This window comes from Camelus bactrianus, chromosome 31 (assembly GCF_048773025.1).
Source record: "Camelus bactrianus isolate YW-2024 breed Bactrian camel chromosome 31, ASM4877302v1, whole genome shotgun sequence".
Taxonomy (NCBI): domain Eukaryota; kingdom Metazoa; phylum Chordata; class Mammalia; order Artiodactyla; family Camelidae; genus Camelus; species Camelus bactrianus.
This window is the reverse complement of record NC_133569.1, coordinates 14,453,409-14,475,387: the sequence shown is the minus strand read 5'-3', so window position 1 is coordinate 14,475,387 and position 21,979 is coordinate 14,453,409. Positions and strand designations below refer to the sequence as shown.

At 38.4% G+C, this 21,979-nt stretch overlaps 1 protein-coding gene across 2 annotated transcripts in view; it reads left to right on the top strand.

Moving 5' to 3' along the window:
* Window positions 1-21,979, top strand: part of GLRA3 (glycine receptor alpha 3) — a 138,721-nt gene that overhangs the window by 12,896 nt on the left and 103,846 nt on the right. For both annotated transcript variants that reach the window (XM_010973189.3, XM_010973190.3), the window contains exon 2: window positions 20,734-20,861. In XM_010973189.3, the coding sequence (XP_010971491.1) occupies window positions 20,734-20,861 (128 nt within the window). The remainder of the gene's footprint in view (window positions 1-20,733; window positions 20,862-21,979) is intronic.

The following is a 21,979-nucleotide window of genomic DNA, read 5'->3' as shown; positions in this document are numbered from 1 at the left end:
ATTGATTATTTTTCTCCAACTCATTGTGCTTCTTATATCCAAGCAAAATGGTTAAATGTTTATGGTAAGAATACCCCAGCATATACCAATAAAGTGTAACTATTTTAACCGCCCCCCCCCAAAAAAAGAAGTAACATGGAAATGTAGAAAAAAGTATGCTGGCAGTGTGGAGGGTTAAAAGTGGCCTCAGGGAGAGGAGGTGTGACAAACACAACCGGACATCCTGGAGATGTCCTGGGATGGAGAGGAGGGAGCAGGTATGAGAAATGACCAAAAAAGTCTTGCGCACTAAGTGAGCATGGAGGAAAAAGAGAAGCTAGTCTAGGATAATCCTCACATTTACACCTTTCGTAACTGGGTGGACACCGGTGCCATGACAAGAACGGAACGCAGAAGAAGAGGAATGGCCGTGTGGAAAAGTATCATGCGTTCCAGATACGGTGAATGCGATGCCTCTGAGATGCCCAGTTGATGGGAACTTCACACAGAGGCGAGAGTATGAGAGCTGGGAATAGATGAGGCTGGATGGCTACAATTCTGGGGCAAGATTTTCCTGTTTTTTTTTTTTTTTATACTTGAGCACACATGGATGTTTCATCTCATTGGGGTAAACAGACATGCTTAGCGACTCACAGAGCCACCTAGCCAGGCTCTAGCTGCCCCATCTCACATACTGCGGGCTGAGCTGTGGCTAACACCGCACACCTGGAATTCACAGGCTTGCAGGTGTCAGAAAGTCCTCCCCGGCCCGGGGCACTGCTGCTCAAAACGTGGTCCCTTAAGCAACAGAATAACCTTCACTCGAGTGGTTGTTAGAACTGCAGACACCAAATCCCACTGCAGACTTACTGAATCAGAATCTGCATCTTATCTCCCGGCAGATGATTGATAAGCACATTCAGGTTTGAAAAGCAACTGTTATTTTTAAAAAACATCAGCGTCTAAGGGATGGGCAGGAGAGGTAATGGCAAAAACAAAAGAGGGGAGGTGGTATGGTAAGAGAAAAAGGAGAACTAACACAGAGTATGGCATAGAACCAAACAGGAAAGTTTTGGAAATAAAAGAATATCAATAATATAATAATATCAAATGCCATAGAAACAAAGAGAAATATGGACGATTATTAGTAACATTTTTCAAGTGCACTTTTGGTACAAAGATACGTGTTCAAATATTTTAATCATATTGAATGGTGAGTTAAAGAAAAGGATACATATAGATTTCCTTTTCAAAAATATTTTTTTCCATTAAAGTTCATTACAAGATATTGAGCATAGTTCCCCATGCTATACAAAAGAAACTTTAAAAAAAATCTATATATAGTGGCTAACATTTGTAAATACCAAACTCGCAAATTTACCCCCTCCCACTCCCTTTCCCTGGTAACAATAAGACTGTTTACTAAGCCTGAGAGTAGATTTCCTTTCTTAAAGAGGCTACTGCAAGAGGGAGTAACAGTGGACACAGTTGAGACAGACAATTCTTGTTTATTTAATTTTATTTTTACAATGAAAGGAGATTTGAGCTTGTTTATAATCTGGAAGAAAGAAGTCGGCAGATTAGGAAATGCTTAGGAAGAGACAAGAGGGGTTCAGGGGCGAAGGGGCAAAGTCACTGACTAGAAAGATGAAAAGGAAGAGTTTGAAGAAGGGTAGTTGAAGGGTAGCTTTTGAACCAGAAGAGTCTTAAGTCTTTCTCTGGGGCCAGATGCGGAATATAGAGGCAGAACGTGGCAGGCGGCTGAGAAGGGAATTGCGATTTTGTGATTCAGCATTGGAGTGCTCAGTTATTATCTCTTCGAAGTAGGAGGCAAGGTCGTCAGTCGAGATAAGGGTGAACAACGAAGCAGGCAGGTTTAGGCTGATTTAACGGTTACAAAACACAGAGCAGGGCGAGTCTTCATTACCCCAGGTACCAGGGCAGCCTATATTCCCAGTTCGGGTGGAAGAGTCAGTCCAGCCCGCTGCAGCAGGAGCCCTCATCGCTCTGCAGAGGAGGGGAGTGGAGCCCAGGACAGGAGTTTTATTCAGGCTATGCTTGTTCAGGTGGCAAAGCCAGAGGCAGAACCCACACCACCTAATTCGAATTAACTGCTTATTTTTCCAAATGAGCACTGTAATTCCTAAAGTAGAAAAAGAAACAATCACATCACTCTTTAAAAGGTGAAATGTGACTCATTCAATCAGAATCACAGTGAGATTTTTCTTATTAATAGTTTCATCAGAAAATACAAGAATGAGACCTACTTTCATACTTTTTGCTCTTCTCGGATTTCTACATGTGAACACCAGGTTTGCCAGTGTAGGCGTGCACGCTCGCAGCTCTGACCCTTTTCTTTTGCATCTTGAAAATAGCTGGTCTTTTCCTATAAAGCATTGTCTCCATGGATTTGCTATGCTTGATTAAAGGGAAACATATGTTCTTAAGGGAACAGGAAATAACTTCTATAATCCAGAGGCTTTTACAATCCTTTTGTTTCCTGGGAAACTGTAAATGTTTTGCCCAAAATAGTTTAGGCACAGAAGTAGAAGGAAGGTAGAAAGGGGAGAAAGGATGGAGGTGAGGCGGGGGAGAGGAGGGGAGAGGAAGGGAGAGGAGGGGAGAGGAGGGAAGGGAGTAAACGCAGCTGAGTATTAGCTTTAAGGATGATGACATCACTGATTGTCATCTTGCTCAGCTCTTCTCTCTTTTAATTTTTAAAAAGAATATAGTCCAATAAAAACCTTGATAGATAGTTTAGTTTTCACCAGGGGGAGTCTGAACCACATCATACTCATTGCTGCATTTACCTTTCCTTACCACTTCCAATTATAAACTTCTTTTTGCTTTATTGTTTGAAACCCTTCTTCGCTCTGTGCCATGTCTCTCTCCCTAAAGGAATGTAAGGATCAGGCAAATGTAGGACTTCCTGCATCATGAGGAGAAAATAGTCCAATAACTCAAATATGCTTAAGTCAGAGCATATTCCATTGAGAGGTGACATTAACATGAACATTTGCAGTCACACAAAAGGGAATAGCTACCATAATCTGGAAAACTCACTGCTCCGCTGGTTCAGTATTATTTAGGTTAAAAAAACCTTAGAATGACTCAACTTTAATATTCTGTGTGCATCTCTATTCAGGTTCAGAGACTCAGAGATTGGTGCTTTAAAATATCATGCTTTTCTGCCCTAAATCTTATTGATCTGGGGATTTATAAAAATGCATTTTATTAGTAAGCACGGATGTGAGAACAATTAGTTCAAAATAAAGCAGTAGTGTTTCTGCTGTATTGTTTCCCTTGTAAATATGGCTCAGTTAGAAATAACAAGTGAAAGGATGATTTCTGTAGCACTCATTTCTGGCTGGTGGGATTAAGGTTCTTTTTTCCCCCTTATTTTTTTTTACTGTATTTTAATGAAATGTTTGGTACAATGCACATAGATTAAAATGAAATTTGGAGAATGTGTTTTTAAACAAGCATTATGCATATTTTAAAGATCTAAGAGGTGTTTTGCCAAACAAGATTCAGAAGAGAAACATAATTTTTAATCACCATTTCCCCCATTGGTTTGATGTAATTACTTCCTAATTATCACTGGAAGAAACTGCTAGCTCCACTCTAGTCCCTTCTCGTTCTGTGAATCCATCAAGCGAACCCCTGGCTTAGACCTTTGTTATACTCGCTGCTCTCTCTGCCTGGAGTAAATACACTTCCTTCAGATCCTCCGGGGGCCAACTCCCTGACCTCCTTCAACATCTGGATGGAGTGTCCCGTTCTCAGAGAAGCTTACCCTAACTACTCTGCTTTAAATGTTAACAAGCCCCCATATCTTATCACTTCTGATTATCTTTTGCTTAACTCTAAATTTTCCTTTCTCTCAAAGTAGTATATAACTTACTAACTTGTTATATTACTTGTTAATTACATCCCTTTATGCTAGAATGTAAGCTCACAGAGATCAGGATTTTGGCCTGTTTTGTTTATTGCTGAATTCAAAGCCCCCATGACAATGCTTGGCATATTATGCATTTTCAATAAATATTTAATAAAGAAAAAGAGTAAGTGTGGGTACAAAGTAAATCAGCCTTTCCATTTTGTCTTGCTCTGTCTGTGACAAGTTTTAAACAGATTCCTGTGTATTTTAAACCCCTGACTGTAGTCTCTTTTTTCAAAGTATAATTTGCATATGGATTAAAAAAATCAAATGATGCAAAGAGCTTTAATGTTGTTCATAGTATTTCTCAGTCTCATCTTCCTTGCACTTAGGTGTCCTTCCTAAAAGTAACCATTTTTTAAAATTTATTTTTAGATTTAAAAAATTTTTAGTGTACAGCAAAGTGATTCAGTTATACATATGTATATATTCTTTTTCATATTCTTTTTCATATACATTATTACAAGATATTGAATATAGTTTCCTGTGCTATACAGTTTCCTTGCTGTTTTTATCTATTTTATATATAGTAGCTTGTATCTGCTAATCCCAAACTCTGAATTTATTCTTCCCCCATCCTCTTTCTCCTTTTGTGCCATAAGTTTGTTTTCTATGTCTGTGAGTCTGTTTCTATTTTATAGTTTCCTTTGTGTCATATTTTAGATTCTACATATAAGTGATATCATATGGTATTTGTCTTTTTTTCTGACTTACTTCACTTAGTATGATAATCTCTAGGTCCATCCATGTTGCTGCAAATGGCATGATTTTGTTCTTTTTTATGGCTGAATAATATTCCATTGCATGTATATACCACAACTTCTTTATTTAATCATCTGCCAATGGACATTTAGGTTGCTTCCATGTCTTGGCTATTGTAAATAGTGCTGCTATGAACATTGGGGTGCATGTATCTTTTTGAATTAGAGTTTTCTCTAGAGAGCAACCATTTTTAAATGTGTGTTTTTCTTTTTCTGATGGCCATTTCTACACATCTGAATATATCCTTATATCATTATGGTTCTACATTTTGTTTTCTCTCAATTTTCTAATTCTCTTCTTTTGTCTTTACTTATATCAAATGCTTCTTCAAAGACTCATTTTATCCCCCTGAAGTTTAATCCTACCATTTTATCTGTGCAATGTATTCTAAGCCTTTTGGCTCTCTGCAGAAAAATGAGCTTCCTAGATTTCTCTCTTCTTTTGATCAAAACAATATTGTTTGTTTTTTGAGGACTTTCACATAAATGTGATTTGAGGAAATCTTGTTACTACTTTCCAGGTTGTATCATCTCCTTCCAGGATTCTGTTTCTTGGTTTACTTCCTCATTTTGCTGCAGTATCTTCTCAAAGATTTTCCCAAGAGAGCATTTATGCAAGTAGACTATTCCATTCCTTGAATTTGTGCTTGCTTCATTACTTCTCCCTTCATTCATAGATTGACTGGAATACAGCACTGAAAATATGGAATAAAACCAGTTTTCACCCAGAATGCTGATGGTTGTCTTGTAGCCTGTACTAATGCCCATTTAAATAAGCCTAAAGCCAGTCTGGTCTCATTCTTTTGTGTTTCCCTTTTTCTTTCAAAATCTTTCAGGATCTTCTCTTAAATCTTAATGTTTGGCAGTTTTACAGTAATAGGTCTAAACATAATTCTCTGTTTGAACTCAGTGGGCTCATTTACTTTGAAGAATGTGCTGTTATCCATTTCTGAAAAGTGTCTCCCACCCCTCTCTCTCCACCTACCTCTCAACTGTTTCCTCTCTTTTCATCTTCCAGAACCTGTAGAAATCTCTGTTTGGCTGACATCACCTTCCTGTTGTCCTTTAGTTAAAGTTTCTACCTCTTTTGTCATTTGATATTAGTTTAATGAATGTTGAAAGAAAGAGGAAATAAGGGGGAGGGTGTAGCTCAGTGGTGGAGTGTGTGCCTAGCATGCATAAGTTCCTGGGGTCAATCCCCAGTGCCGCCATTAAAAATAAATATATAAACCTAATTACCTCCCCCTACAAAATGTGGAATTGTCAAAAAAAGAAAAGGTCAAGAAAGAGGAAATAAACACGTGCTTGCTCTTAAACTATTTTAAAATATTTAATTATTGACATACTTATAGTTAGAACTTTAATCATCTGAAATTCGTTTACCTTCATGCTGGCCAAGCTTATGTTCTATTTGCCAATAGATTGTTGGTTGTTATGGCACCACTGGTCTGAAGTGGCTACTCCCTCTGCCCAGGACATCCTTTCCCCTGGTCCCACTCTGCTCCCATTTCCGTTCCTCAGAGCGTCTTCACTGACCATCCCACCCATCATGGCCTCTCTCATTTAATTACTATTTCATCACCCTGGCTGTTTTCTCCTGAGAACATAGAACAATCTCTAATTTTCTTTCTTTTTTTTTTTTAACTTTTTTTTATTGAGTTATAGTTATTTTACAATGTTGTGTCAAATTCCAGTGTAGAGCACAATTTTTTAGTTATACATGAACATACATGTATTCATTGTCACGTTTTTTTTTTGCTGTGAGCTACCACAAAATCTTGTATATATTTCCCTGTGCTGTACAGTATAATCTTGTTTATCTATTCTACATATGCCTGTCAGTATCTACAAATTTTGAAATCCCATTCTGTCCCTTCCCACCCCCCTTCCCCTTGACTGTATGTCTGTGAGTCTGCTTCTATTTTGTATTTATGTTCTTTTTTTTTTGTTTTTAGATTCCACATATGAGCAATCTCATATGGTATTTTTCCTTCTCTTTCTGGCTTACTTCACTTAGAATGACATTCTCCGGGAGCATCCATGTTGCTGCAATTGGTGTTATGTTGTCGGTTTTTATGGCTCGATAGTATTCCATTGTATAAATATACCACATCTTCTTTATCCAGTCACCTGTTGATGGACATTTAGGCTGTTTCCATGTCATGGCTATTGTAAATAGTGCTGCTATGAACATTGGGGTGCAGGTGTCATTTTGAAGTAGGGTTCCTTCTGAATATATGCCCAGGAGTGGGATGACTGGGCCATATCGTAAGTCTATTAAATCTCCATACTGTTTTCCACAGTCACTGCACCAGATCTAATTTTCTTGATTACTTATCTGTTGGTTTACTCTCTCTTCTGCCTCAATGTGCATTCCTTGGCCACTGAGGCTTTCCTGGTGTTTTTCTCTACTGCATCCAGAGTCTTCAGTACCTGGTTTTTGGCAGGTATGTACAACTAAATGAACCCAGGAACATGTGCTTTGTACATGTGTGTATATCTGCAGACGAGTGTAGAAATCTGCATAAATGTGTATATATTCGTGTATCTAGACAGACATATAAATAACATGTATATACTTACACACATATATGTTCTACATATAAAACAAAATCTTGAGAAACAAATACTCTTCTTTGCCTTATCTTGGCAATCTGCTCATTTTACTCTTCCATAAGAATTTTGAATTTCTTTGGTTTATTCTTAGATTTTTTAAAAACCTGCTTTTGTTGCCATTTTGGGGGAATGAAACCTAGTTTTACCGAAACAGCTATTAGTGTGATGATGTATGTGTATAAAGGTACAGATTTAAGTTTATAATTTTAAGCCTACTGATTGTAAATGCCTGATTAACAACTTTGAATTTCTCAGATTAAAAACAATGAGTTATCAGAAATGTTTCAATGGAGAAAGAACATGAACTGTAAACTTCAGAAGCCTTTGCTATAACTTTCACCTGATCTTTTCCAGGAGGACACTTTTCCTCAGAGGAAATATAAAGTAGCATCCAGACAAAGACTCCATGTGCTCTACCTTCCGGAGAGACAGTGAGTTCTAAATCAAATAAAGGGTGCTTTTATTGCCCTCTGGAGCTACACTAAAGTTGAAAGGGTTGAATCACTGACTTTGTCAGAGAGCATCACTGGGGAAACATAACCCGCTTTCTTGAAGACTTCTATGAGAATAACAATAATAAAACATATGAGCTATTGAAAGTTTATTGAGTTCCAACTCTTCTTGGTCTAAAAAATATATATTATCTCTCCGTCTCATAACATATTTCAAGTGCCATTTATTCACTTATTCCAAGAATAGTTATGTAACATCTATTTGCCAATCAATGTTCCAGGTTTCGGGGATACAGCTGTAAATGAGCAAATATCCCTGCTTTTATGAAGTTATCTTCTAGTAGCGGAAAAGATCAAAATAAATAAGTGAAAAAATAGTATTTTAGATAACAGTAAAGCAGAAAGGGAAGAGAGAAAATGTGAGAAGAGAAGATTTTTTAGCTGAGTGATTCAGTGAGACTTTTTGAGAAGGTGTCATTTGACTGAAGACTTGAAGGTGATTGGGGGACAGTAAAGTAGGACCTAGAGGAGGCTGTTCTAGGTGGAAGGAGTGGCAAGTGATGGCCCTCAGCTTCCAGCATGCCTATGAAAAATTCTCAAAGGAACCAACCTGTAAAATATCATTGCAAATTTGTGTTTCTCAATACGGATAACCTATTGTAGTAGATAAGCTTCTCTTAGGTGTTTGAAAACCATTCTTTAATTCAACAGGTCCAAAATTGAACCCATAATCATAACTCCAGAATCTGGTCCCCCTCTTCACACAGTCCTACATCAGTGAATATTTCCGTACATACAGTTGCTCAAGCCAGAAAACTAAGAGTTAACACATTACTTAACTACTGCTACATAACACATTATACTGAAATTTAGTGGCTTAAAACGACAAGGAATATTGATTAGCCTCGAAGATTCTGTGGGTCAGAAATTCAGGAACAGCTTAAGCAGGTGTAATAGCTCAGAGTCTTTCATGTGGTCACTGTCATGATGTCAGCGGTGGTTGCAGCCATGTGAAGGCTTGACGGGGGCAGAGAATCTGATTTCAAAGGTGGCTCAGTAAAATGACTGGCAAATTGGTGAATTCTATCAGTAGAAGCTGTCATTTTCTTACAGGTGGCTACCTGAGTGACCAAGGGAAGACTGCATGATCCAAAAGAGAGCTGAGTGGAAGTAGCAATGCCTTTTCAATGCCTTTTATGACCAAACTATGGAATTCCCATGTCATCAGGAAGCTACTTTGTAAAGGCAACCTTCAAGAGGAAGGAAATTAGGCTCCACACTATGAAGGGAGGAGGGTCAAACAGCTTGATTAAGCATTTTTAAAACCATCACAGTCATGCTTGAAACGTTTTTTCTCGTTGGCATCCAACACCAAACCATCACTCAGTTTTGTGGATGCTATCAGTGACGATATAAATCTTTTAGATTCCTCTTCTCTTCTCCAACCCCGCTGCAAGTAGAAATTACTCAAACTATCCTCAGCTCTCACTTTGACCACTGGAACTGTCTCCTAGTGGGAGCGATAAAGATGAAAGTCCACATGATTTCCAAGGCGCTGAGTGATCTGGTACCTACAGCCCTGTCCAGCCCCCCTTGTTACTGTGCTGACGCTCCTTGGCTCTATTCCAGACACACTAACATTCTGTTAGTCTCTGTCCTTCCCGTGACACCACAGGTTCTAAGATAATTTGCTTTGTATCTGTGTCCTTCAGTCTTTTCCTACCTGAAATTCTGGACTGCAGTTTCAGTAGCCCCTAATCCTAGAATTGTTCACTGAGTTTACACAAATTGATAGACTTCTTTTGAATTATTTAAAATCATGCTAGAATACAAAAACTGAAACCAAAGTATGCTCTAAAGGCAATATAAAACGCAAAGTGCTTTAAATATTCATTCAGTAGTTGATTTCTGAAAACTGAATGTCCTGCATGAGAAATTGTTTAAGGAAGAACAGTGAACAACTGTGTCCAGTGATCCCACACCTGCAATTCAGCCATGAGTTGAATCCATGAGTTGGGATGCGTCTGTCAGACTTTTTTCTTTATGGTGCTCAGTATCTCTTGAGGCTTACCTACATTTTCTACACTTGGGTTTCATGAGATACTGGTATACCATTATATAAATTGGCTTGAGTGAATTTCTCCTTATTTCAATTAAAAACATCCCTGCTGCAAAGAATCATGCTATCAAAGGGCAAAATCCAAACACTGGCATAAGAACTTTGCATTTTTTTGGAAACATATGTGTGGAATGTGTCATTTGCTTTACTGCACTTTTTGGTGAAAAATGTGTGCCACTTTCAACCTCCCTTTTTATTTTGGTGAAAAAGTATCTGGCTTGCCCAAGGCAGAACAACTAGTTAATGACAAAACTAAACAAAATGCACGCCTCCTGGCTGCCCACCTGGAGCTTCAACCATTGTATCACGATGACTTCTCTTTAATTATCTCATGCACTGGACACATAATAAGAACTATTAAGTCTATTCTAGGTAATTTTCAGTGTTTCTGAAATGCTTAATTAGTTTTCTTTAAAATAAATAAGTCATCAAGAAGCTATGAATCAGTGAGTTAATTAGCTGTGTTATATGGCCTTTCAGTCCTTTGGGTTGAAATAAGCTGATGCCAAAACTATACAGAAGTAAACACCTACCCATGAGAATAGACAGTTTCCGCCGAAGTTATAACAGAAGTTGCAAAAATTAGCATGAGTTTTGAGCACAGTGTTTTCAAAGTGTTTAGTGAAAATGAGTGACTTTAAGACAAAAATAAATTTTGGAGATAACACGAACAAAATTGTATAAAGATTAGAGTTAAGAAGCCTTAGATGTCTACACTAATCCTCTGTCATTTTTTTTTTACTATTGAATGGAGTCCTCCTTCCCCACCCTATCCCTTGCCATCACCCTATATTAACCCTTCACCTACAAACACGCAGACAACATGTAATTTATCACTGACAACTAGCAAACACTGAATACAGATGCTCCTAATAAGCCCTAATGTACGTGAGCACTGATTATATTGCTAGAATCGGAAGGTAATATTCTGACGTTTGACCTCTCCATCATTATTTTTAGTTAAATTCATGTCAAAAATATTTATCCAGTTAGTTACTGTGGATGCTCTGGAATACTTCTGGGGCTATTAAAACACATGGAACAGTCATGATATATTCCTTGAATAGTAGACCTTACAAAGTAGGAGATAGACATTGATTGATTAATCCTGTTACAAATTACAATTACCATTGCAACAAGTGCTGTCGATGAGAGACAAATCTGAGAAATACTGTAGCAGGATTTTGCAAAATGAGAGAGCATAGGTAAGGCTTCTTGAGGAAATGATGTTTAAACCAAGATCATAAAGATGAGTAGAATTTAATCAGCTGAACAGAACACCAATGAGTATTGCAGGCAAAGATAATAGCTAGTGGGAGGTTGTAGGAGAGAAGCTGAAGAGGTGAGATGTGGTTGGATTATGGATAAAATTAGCAGGGAGGGCCAGCTGGATGGATATGATATGTGAGATAACGGAGGAGTCAAGGGATGAATGTCAAAGATTTTCATCCTGAGAAAACCAAAGATGGAGTTGCCATTAACCAAGTTTGAAAAGAATGGAAAAGAAACAGGTTGGTGTGGAAATAGCAGGAGTTTGATTTATGTTTTCTTTTATTAGAGAGCTAGGTTGTTGGCAATCTGTGATTATTTTATTCCAGTTTCAGAAAGTGAGACGATTCCAGGCTATGCTTAGCTTCCTGCTAAGGCTTCTATATTTCTGGTTCATTTTTACTCATCAGCTGTAATTCTTTGAGACCTCCAGCCAACTCATAGGAGTTCACTCCTGTTTGTCCCCCTAAATCCAGAAAGCTTTTAAAACTTGTGCACCCATTATTAACCACTCAGCTACGACTCTGAAGTTCATTGCCACCCCTAAGGGAAACGCAGCTCTAAGCGCCTGGCTCACTTCTGTGAGCTTCCTTTGTCTTAGGTCTTAGCCGTGTGACTGATTTTTCACTGTGTTTTTAGCTCTCCAGTGTAGTTTTTTTCTTTTTAATCTTGTCTAGTTGTTTCCAGTGGCTTATTGGGAGGGATAAATGAGGAATTTGGGATTAACATATACACTACTATATCTAAAATAAATAAACAATAAGGACCTACTGTATAGCACAGGGAACTATATTCACTGTCCTGTATAACCTATAATGGAAAAGAATCTCAAAAAGAATGTATGTATATATACATATGTATATATAAAACTGAATCACTTTGCTATACACCTGAAGCTAACACAACATTGTAAATCAACTGTACTTCAATAAAAAATTACAATTTAAAAATTAAAATAAAGCCTTATAAATTTAATACCTGAGTGGCCTGGCAAAAAACCTCTCTAGACCTTATGTTCTTCATCTGTAATACATAGGTAATAATATCTAACTAGAAAAGTTGTTATGAAGAGTTGTTCATATATATATGAATAATGTGCCTGAGAGACAGGAAGAAGCTACCATTTTTATTGTTAGGTTAATTAAAATAGCCCAGGCCTCAAAACAGCAGGGAGAAGTGAGATCACGTTAAAAAGAATCATATTTCACGGGTACTTTGCCCACAGGGGCAAGAATCAAGATCCCAGAACCCTGTTAATTTTTAGCTATTTCTCTGAGTCCCAAAAGGTATTCTAGAAAAGTCCCTTTATATTCTTCCACTTTGGCCTCCTTTTAAAATAATTAATATCAAACAATCAACCTAAAGCCTGCTTCACTGCCTGGGTCATCATGGCAAACACTGCTTACTTTAGAGTAAGATACTCAAAACTTCACGTTGTTCCCAGATGTCCCAGTTTCCCTTCAGTTCTCCCATAAATAGGCTGAGGCCATAAAGAAGTGGAAGGATGCTCATCTCTTTCATTGCGTGTTTTAGTTTCCAAAGTGGGGCTTGAAATATAACTTGTTTGTTCCTACAACTTAGAAAGTTCCAAGAAATAACTGTGACAATTTTTTTTCCACAAAGAATTGTAACCCTATAGGATTGGTTTATAAAGAGATACAGTATGTCGTCTGCTGTCTTTCTCCCTCATACCCCAAACCTCCGTCCTGGGAGTCTGGACACTGATTTCTTCCTTACTGGTCACTGTTCCTTCTGTGCAAATCAACCGTGACAAGAGACACACAGAGATTGTGGCCCCACGTGCCAAGACTCATCCCAACCCACGTCTTGTTTCCCAATTACAGTTTTCATATTTTCTCTCAATTTTAAGGTGCATTTAGCAGAGTTAAATAAGTACTGACAAATTTATTAATTTTTAAAGCATCTATATTTAGGGGTTATTTCTGTCCTCCAAAAGTGGTTATATTTTACTTTCTTGTCTCATTGAGAGGAACAGAGGTATAAAAGGTGGGGGACTTACCTTTTTGATGAACTTTGATATTCGACTTCAATGCTTGATAAAATAGGTTTCTCCCAGTCTCTCAGAAATTGAAGTCTCTGAACTTTCAAGTGGCATGTCTTTATAAAAATAAGAACATGTATAATACTTAAATTTTTAAAAAGTTCATTGATGGGACTGTGTGAGTCCGCATATCCTAGAAAAGTTAATAGTAAATTCGGTATTTGGAACAGCATAGGGAAAAAGAGCCAAGTGTGGGTGGCAGGCAAATTAGCGCAGATATTTTCTGAGCTTTTCATAAATAAAAGACTTCTAAAATATCCAAAGCTGCTTCTTTCAGAAGTACTGATCATGAGTAATTTACCAACAACATTAGTAAATTGCTATAAATATGACAGCTTTGTTGAAAGTAGGAGATTTAGACCCCCCCAAAAAAAGTACTTGATAATAAATAAGGTTTTTTATCCAAAATCCATTCCAAATTCATCTCAGATTTCTTCCATTGCCTCCCCCTACGCTGAATTTTAACTTACAAAAAGCTGTTGTCGAATGTGTATGTATAGATGATATTGGCTATTTAAAAATCAGAGTCCAATCTGGTCACATGCCCTCATACTATGTATGTATTTATTACCATAAGCTCTCTTAAATGATTACAGTCCTCTGAAGACAGTCTGTTAATATGCACATGGTGTTAGTCTCAGCCAAGAACGTTCCGGGAGAAATACACCAGAGCAAGCGTTGTGGGTTATGGGAAGTCTTCCCAAAGCCACAGCCTCCACCATTTTCAGAAGAGGAAGGGGTAGACTGTGCAGAAATGCTTTTTAGCCAAATACTCAATGCAGTTTTGCTGACGATAATTCCTTTTGAGTCAAAGCTATGAACCTTTAGAAATAAAATCAATTGACTCTAAGTTGTTGAATGGCTCTTGTGTCATTGAAGGAGACATAACTAGTAGAGAAATTTGGACTCTTGCTCTGCTCAGAATTTTCCCATTTTTAATAGGCATTATTCTGTAGATTGTGGTTGTGACTCCCTGTTATAAAAGGGTTATTTTTATTTTTTTTTAAATTTTAATTGAAGTACAGTCAGTTACAGTGTGTCCATTTCTGGTGTACAGCACAATGTCCCAGCCATGCATATGCATACATATATTCATTTTCATATTCTTCAAAGGGTTATAACAGGTTTGAAGATTTTGCTTAAAGTGGCAGGAAAAAGGGAGCTGGCCTCCCATTCCTCTCACTATAATCTCACTTTCCAGCTTCTGTGCCCCGATACTTTCCAAGGATTCCCAGTAGACTCCAGATGGGCCCAGAGTAATCGACTGAACTGTGAACACTCTGCAGAATCAGATTTGTGTTATGTATACTCTACCGTTCCTAGCAGAGTGCTTCGCACCGAATACATTATATGAGAACTCAAAATTCATCGTTTCAGCATTTAACAGATATTTAAACACATTTTGGCATGAGAAAGGACACTTTTATATAGCAAAAATGCAGTATAATTTTATTGTTAATGAATCTCTCAGTTTATAAAAGGCTTATAAAAATTGTGTATTGTATTTTTTAAATGATTTATCTCACCCAACCTACCCTCACTCCTTCCCAGTCCAAAGTGATTTCATGTTTTCTTCTCAACTCATTAATTAAATTACATTAGTGATTTTACGAATTTTTAAGTATCATGTCAAAATAACTATAATTTCTTGTTTAATTTAAATGTTTAGTAATTTTAAAATTTTCAGTGTTAAAAATAGAAAAATAATAGCACATATTACTGTAAAATATATTTGTTTTAGAATATAGATGATTTTAATAGATTTCCTGGTATGAGAGGAAATGACTCAGCTTTCTAAGATCATTTACTGGTGATATATTTCTTCCATCCTAGACTATGGTAGTGACAGGAAATGTTGTGTTTTCCTTTCTTCAGCTTATTTTAATTGCTAATTGCATAAATAATGAAAATTCATATTTTTAATAGAAACTATTTCAACAGCAGATGGGTCATTAAAAACGTTTTGTAATAACCTTTAAAAATGTTGTTTCACCTTTAAAATAGTTGAATGCTAAGGATATTATATATACATGTGTATATATCAAAGACTAAATACTGAACCTCACTCATTCATTTATTTAACAACCATTATCAATGCTTTCCAAAGAACCTGGCATCATGCCTGAATAATTTCAAAGAGCACATATGTAAAATGTGTATAATATGTATATAACATTTTTGGCAATAAGAATGTATTTCAAATGAAATTTTAAAACAAATAATGTCAGGTCAGATTTCAGGAGGGCATGACTATGTGATTATTGTAGTAGCCCAGTTACTGTTTTTTTGAATATGTCAAAAAATTAAGATTAAAAAGGTAAATAGGAATCAGTTATTTATTTTAAGGAAGATCAAGAATTATTTTATCTTATTGAGACAATAATAATCTTGATTTTATTATTTAATTATTCAAATAAGTTGAGACATTGGGAGCAGACAGTGCTCGGTAATAGAATCTGAAATATTCAACCTGGAATTTGGGACAATGCACATCAAATGCGTGTGTGTTCTTTGTGAAGAGGCTCTCTACTGATCTGGTGAGATGGGGGTAAATTATTTTGCTTGCATTCAGCTCTTTGGCGCACACAGAGAAAGCAGGTAGAGCACAGCACACAACTGCTGTGCTGTTATCTCCACGGTGTTCAAGGTCAAGTGAAGAAATGCCCATGAGCAGAATCATATCACGTTAACTACAGAAGATCTTACACGTTGACTTTTAACCCTGTTATCTTCGTATAGGTGTGCAGAATTCCAGGGATTCTTAGGTAGCATGATGACATATAACAGCAAGTACATCACATAGCATTAGATGTCAGTGTTGACCACTGCTAGAGTGTGGAGTAATAATTAAAGAAAAAGTAGACGGGGAGGGTATAGCTCAGTGGGCGAGTGCATGCTTAGCATGCATGAGGTCCTGGCTTCAATTCCCAGTACCTCCATTAAAAAAATATGTAAATAAGTAAAACTAAATACCTCCGCCCCCTCCAAAAAACCTATATATAGTGGACATCTCTAACTTCACTCCTGGAAACTATCCAATACCTTATTCCTCACATTAGTTCAAATATCAAACTTTTATAATAGCCCATTACAATAAATAAATGATTGCTTGATAGGATATGAGCAGATGTGGTTTTTAAAATGTTCTTATTCCATTTTAAGATTAATGTTAGATGTAACATTTGAAAAAAAATTATTTTATAAGGAAGTTAAAAAAGCTATTAAGAAAAGGCAGATTTTCTGAAAGATAGGTACTATATGAATGCAATCCATTATTTTTTTAAAATTTAGTATTTATCTGCCTAAAGAAATCAAATTAATTTCACTTTGTTAAAATTGTAGACATGCAGTGTAAATCTTAACTCCATCTGCTGCCCTTCATAATTTTGTTTCTTTATCGTGCTATCTAAGGCTTCATATAGCTGGAAAAACGTAACCAAATTTTGAAAATGCCCAGTTAACACTTGTCATGGCGAATTTAACTCTTTCTTCCTTTCTCACTCTGTCTGTCTGTCTCTTTCTCTCCCTCTCCTCGCTCTTCTATTAATAGAATATTTACTGATACTTAGTCAGTTACAATTGTTGACTATTCATCTTGGGGAGACCCAAATGGTAATCTCTGTATCTTTTCTTTTAAAAGCAAATCTTTATATTACTTGCGAAAAAAGATACATTTTTTTTTCAAGTCTACCAAATAGTGTTATGGGAGTTAGCTGTTACTATGGGAGGAAATGCAATTATCCAGAGAGAGAAGATGGCTGGAGCTTTGAGGAGTGTTGTTCTTTGAAACACAAATACAATAAAACAAATAGGAAAAGAAACCTAGGGAGACATGGTCAGAGCGGTGATCTGAGCAAAATTAGTGGAACAGTGACCTCCGTAAATTATCTCCTCCGTCAAAGCAGTGAGAAAACTGTCAAAAAGGTGACAGTCAGCTTTTTTCAGAACTCTTGTGATTAATCAGAGACTTGCAGGAATCCATGAAGTAGTTTAATCGGGAAGAACACCTGAATCTTGGGAAGAAGAGTGGGATTTCTCGCGGTCTAACTTGCCCTGTTCCCACCCCCTCTCTCTAGCCCCGCAGTAGCGTTGCAAGCCAGTAGGTTGCAATTACAGTTAAAAAAAAAAAAAAAAAAAAAAAAAAAAGCAGCCTGGCAGCCACCAGAGGGGACAGAATGGAGTCTGAATATCTTTAAAACAATATTCTTGGAAAATCGTCATTATTTGACCCATCTGAAGGTTTTTCTGGAAGACCCCACTTGTGAGACTGCTTTTATTTCACCTAACTCGGACCTCACTCGGTTTGAAAAGGCTTTTTCCTGGGGATTTTGTCAGTTGTTTAACTTCACGGGTACCTGAAGCAGTAGAGAACCGTGGGTGAAAACAACAGACTAGCCAGAAAGCGTAAAAGAAGAAGCAGTGGAAGGTAAGTCCCTAGGCGTCTGGAAAAGCTCCCTGTAGTCCCAGGCAGCTAGAAGTCCACGCATGCGCACGGGGCTGTGAGCGGCCAGTGCGAAGGGCTGAACGCATCCTTCCAAAGTTCCCACGGTGAAGTTCTAACTCCCAATGTCTCCAGACGCGACTTTATTTGTAGGTAATTATGGTATCATGAGGTCGTATTGGTGGACCCTAATCTAATCTGACTGGTGTCCTTCTAGGAAGAGGAGATTAGGACAGACACACAGAGAGGAAGGGCCACGTGAAAGCGAAGAGAAGGTGGCCATCTGCAAGGCAAGGAGGGAGGCGCTTAGGGGAAACTCACCCTGCCAACAACTTGATCTTGGACTCCTGGCCTCCAGAATTGTGAGAAAATTAATTTCTGTTGTGTAAGCCCCCCCAGGCCGTGACACTTTGCTAAGAAAGGCCTAGCAAACGAGTACACCCAGGGCTGTGCGCGTGCTCGGGGAAGTTCCGAGAAGACCCTGCGCTCTCAACTCCGGTGACCTTGGGCCCTGTGCAAATAGGCGGTCAGGGCTAAGGCAGATTAGTCAGCTGCCTGACTCAGTGTTGAAGCCTGACTCCGTGAACACAGGGCCCCCGGGAAATGCTGGGAGACTTACTGGCACTAGGAATTTAAGAAAATCCCTGTGCAGTCATCAGCGGATCTGTAACCCCACTGAGCGGATGTTCCCGTGGTCATATACACGGAGGAAGGTAGGCTTAACAGCGTTAGTTCAGAAACGTCAAATGCTACACAAAGACTTGAAATCAGCTATTTCAAATACATTCAAAGAACTAAAGGAAGCCATGCCCGAAAAACTGAAAAGAAAGAATGACAATAAAATCTCACCAAACACAAAATACCAACAGAGAGACAGAGATTACAAAAGAATGGAAGAGTAATTCTGGAGTTGAAAAGTAGAGTGACTGAAATGAAAAATTCACTGGAAAGCTCCTACCGGTTTCCTCTGACGGCTGTAACAATTTGCTGCTAACGGTGTGGCTTAAAACAAGAGAAAATCATTTTTTTCCACAGTTCTGGAGGCCAGAAGTCTAAAATCAGTTCATTGGGCCCAAAACAAGACGTGAGGTGTGAACCGACCCACAGTCCTTCAGAGGTTCTAGGGGAAAATCTGTCGCTTCCTCTTCCAGCCTCTGTTGACCACTGGCTTCCCTCGGCTGTGGCCGCACCACACTGATCTCTGCCTCGGCGGCCACATGGCCTTCTCTCTTCTGTCTGCGATCGAATGCACCGCAGCATCTCTCTCAGAAGGAAGCATGCCATTGCGGGCAGCAACATACCCAGGTGGCCTATGATAACCTGCCCCCTTCAGTGCAAACCTGAGGGACTGTCACTCTAGCGCCCGTAGTTATGGGTTATTTTTAACAGCTGAGGGGCAGAATATTATTAGTTCAGATCCGGATAAGTTGGTTTAATTTTTTGGTAAGAGAATATAGACATGCATTTTCTGACAACTGAAAGGAAGGATTTTGCAGAGAAAATATAAGGAATGGCTTAGAAGCAGCAGTATGTTCTTGGGCCATGGAAAATGAGCAAGTCCTGCTTGAGAGGACAGAGAAAAGTGACTTAAAACCAGGTGGTAGAGGACAGTTCTGGAGTTACTGAGAAGGGAGTAGTTTTGTTTTGTTTTTTTTCCTTTCCATGATGATGATGATGATGACATTAGAATAAACTTTCCAGAGATCACAACAGCAAGGAGTTCAACTGACCAGTAATATCAGAGATAAAGGGTTGCAAAGTAATGTGGAACCCGCAGAACAGCGAGAGAAGCTTCACCCCTATTTGGAGAGGAAGCAAGAAAGACAGAATGAGAGTCACCGGGCAGATACGTGACTCAGCATGTCCAGGACTAGGCAGCAGTTAGTGGGTGCTGTCCACTGTGGTGCTGTGTTCTCAGGGACACCACTCCCACATTATCATTCATGCTGCATTTCACAGCTGTGTTTATAAATTACTGATTATAATGTATGTGGTAGACAGTTTAATGGTGATGGCTCTAAGCTCACTGTCACTATTTGCTGGGAATCCTGGCAGGAGGAATTTCCTAACTTGATACTACTGAGAGTGACCACAGAGGTGCAGGCAGTGCTCTGAGCTCAGTGACAGAGCTGGGAAGAGGTGATGATTGACAGTCTCCAGGAAGTAACATCCACTTGAATATATATATTTCAAACATGTGTGCCCAGGAAGTCTGCTTCACCTTCCTGAGCGAAGCTCTGTGGGTAAAAAGAAACATTCGATGTTAGCAGGCAGGCCCAGGCCTCCTGTGGATCAACCTAGATAAATGAGGAGCAGGGCAGGGGTGCTGTCGCACCTGCGGGCTCCTGGAGTGAGCAGCTGCATAAGAAGGGAAAGGTTTGAATGGAAAAAATGCAATGATCCTGTCCCTTTCCCCAGACACAGGGTCTCACCAGGTAACAGCCAAGTGCACAGACTGCATTTATGGTATTTTCTCAGTCTCCATCACAAGTCTTAGATCTGGACAAAATGTCCTGCAGAAGAGCGGCACAGAGTGAAAGCAGGATGAGTTCACCTGAGCATGTTACTAACACAGGAAGCGCTCACTGTAATTGAAGGGAAGAACACTGCTGTTTAATCTGTAGGACAGTTTTATTATTATTAAGAAAAACTCCCAAAGCCCTACAGGTGATTCTTTTCCCTCTATAAAAGCAGTAAGAGTCACGTATCAGCTGAACATTCATATTTTCTGATGCCTGAATCACTTAGGATAACTTTAGCTAAAAATTGCAATCAGAAATCAAGTTTGAGTAAACACTAATTTTGAAACCCTAATGATTTAGAGTGGCTTTGTTTCTAGACTTAACACGAAATATTGTTGCCTCTGACCTTTGGGCTGAATCCATGTGAAAACTTATAAATTTTGACTGTAAATTTTATACATACCTGACTGTTATGATAATATTCACTATATAGTGTATAAAACCTTTTTTGTTTGTTCTCAAAGGTTTTTTTGCTTAGCATTTTTATTTTGTATTTCTAAGTAACAGCTGTTAGGAAGACTTTTTTTGGTTTTTTTTTGGTAAACTCTGTATATTTTTTTTCTCATTTGTAGTTTGGTTGCAACAAAGGAAACAGATAGTGCAAGATCTCGAAGCGCACCAATGTCGCCTTCTGACTTTCTGGACAAGTTAATGGGGAGGACGTCAGGGTATGACGCACGAATCAGACCCAATTTTAAAGGTAATTGTTCGGCTTCCTCCTCTATGTGGAATGTGTTTTCAATATGATTAAACAAGATAAAGTTTCAAATTGATTTCCCCCCAAATTCTAATGCTTATTTCCAACAACCTTCCAAGTACTGTATTAGTCAAAGACAAAGAAGAAATATGTTCTCATATTCATAGCTACCATACTTTGTCTTTTTTGGACCAATAGTGATTTTTTTTTTCTCTTACTGTTGTAATACAGTTAGAGGAAAAATACAGGACTCCCTCTTTTATTGTACTTCACTTTATTGTGCTTCAAAGATATTACCTTTTTTTTTTTTAAAATAAATTGAAGGTGTGTGGCAGCCCTGCATAGAGCAAGTCTCTTGGCACCATTTTTCCAACAACGTTGGTTCACTTCATGTCTCTGTGTCCCATTTTGGTAATTCTCACAATATTTGAATCTCTTCTGGTTGTGGTTATATTTGTTATGGTGATCTGTGATCAGTGATCATTGGTGTTACTACTGTAATTATCTGGGGACACCATGAACTGCACCCATACAAGATGGCAAATTAATCAATAAATGTATGTGTTCTGACCGCTACATTGACCAGCCCTTCCCCTGTCTCTCCCCCTCTCCTTGGGCCTCCCTATTCCTGGAAATTAGGCCTAATTAGTAACCCTACAATGGCCTCTAAGTGTTCAAGTGAAGGGAAGAGTTGCAGATCTCTCACTTTAAATTAAAAGCTAGAAATGATTAAATCTACTGAGGAAGGCATGTCAAATGCCGAGACAAGCCCAAAGGCTTGTTGCATCAGTTAGCCAAGTTGTGGATGCAAGGGAAAAGTTCTTGAAGGAAACTAAAAGCGCTTTGCCAGTGAACATGTGAATCATAAGAAAGCCAAACATTCTTATTGCTGATATGGAGAAAGTTTGAGTGGTCTGGATAGAAAGTAAAAACAGCCCCAACCTTCCCTTAAGCCAGCGCCTAATCCAGAGCCAGGCCCTCGCTCTCTTCAATTCTGTGAGGCTGAGGGAAGTGAGGAAGCTGCAGAAAAAAGATCTGAGGCCAGCATAGGTTGGTCCATGAGGTTGAAGGGAAGAAGCCATCTCCATAACACAGAAGTGCAGGTGAAGCAGCCAGTGTGA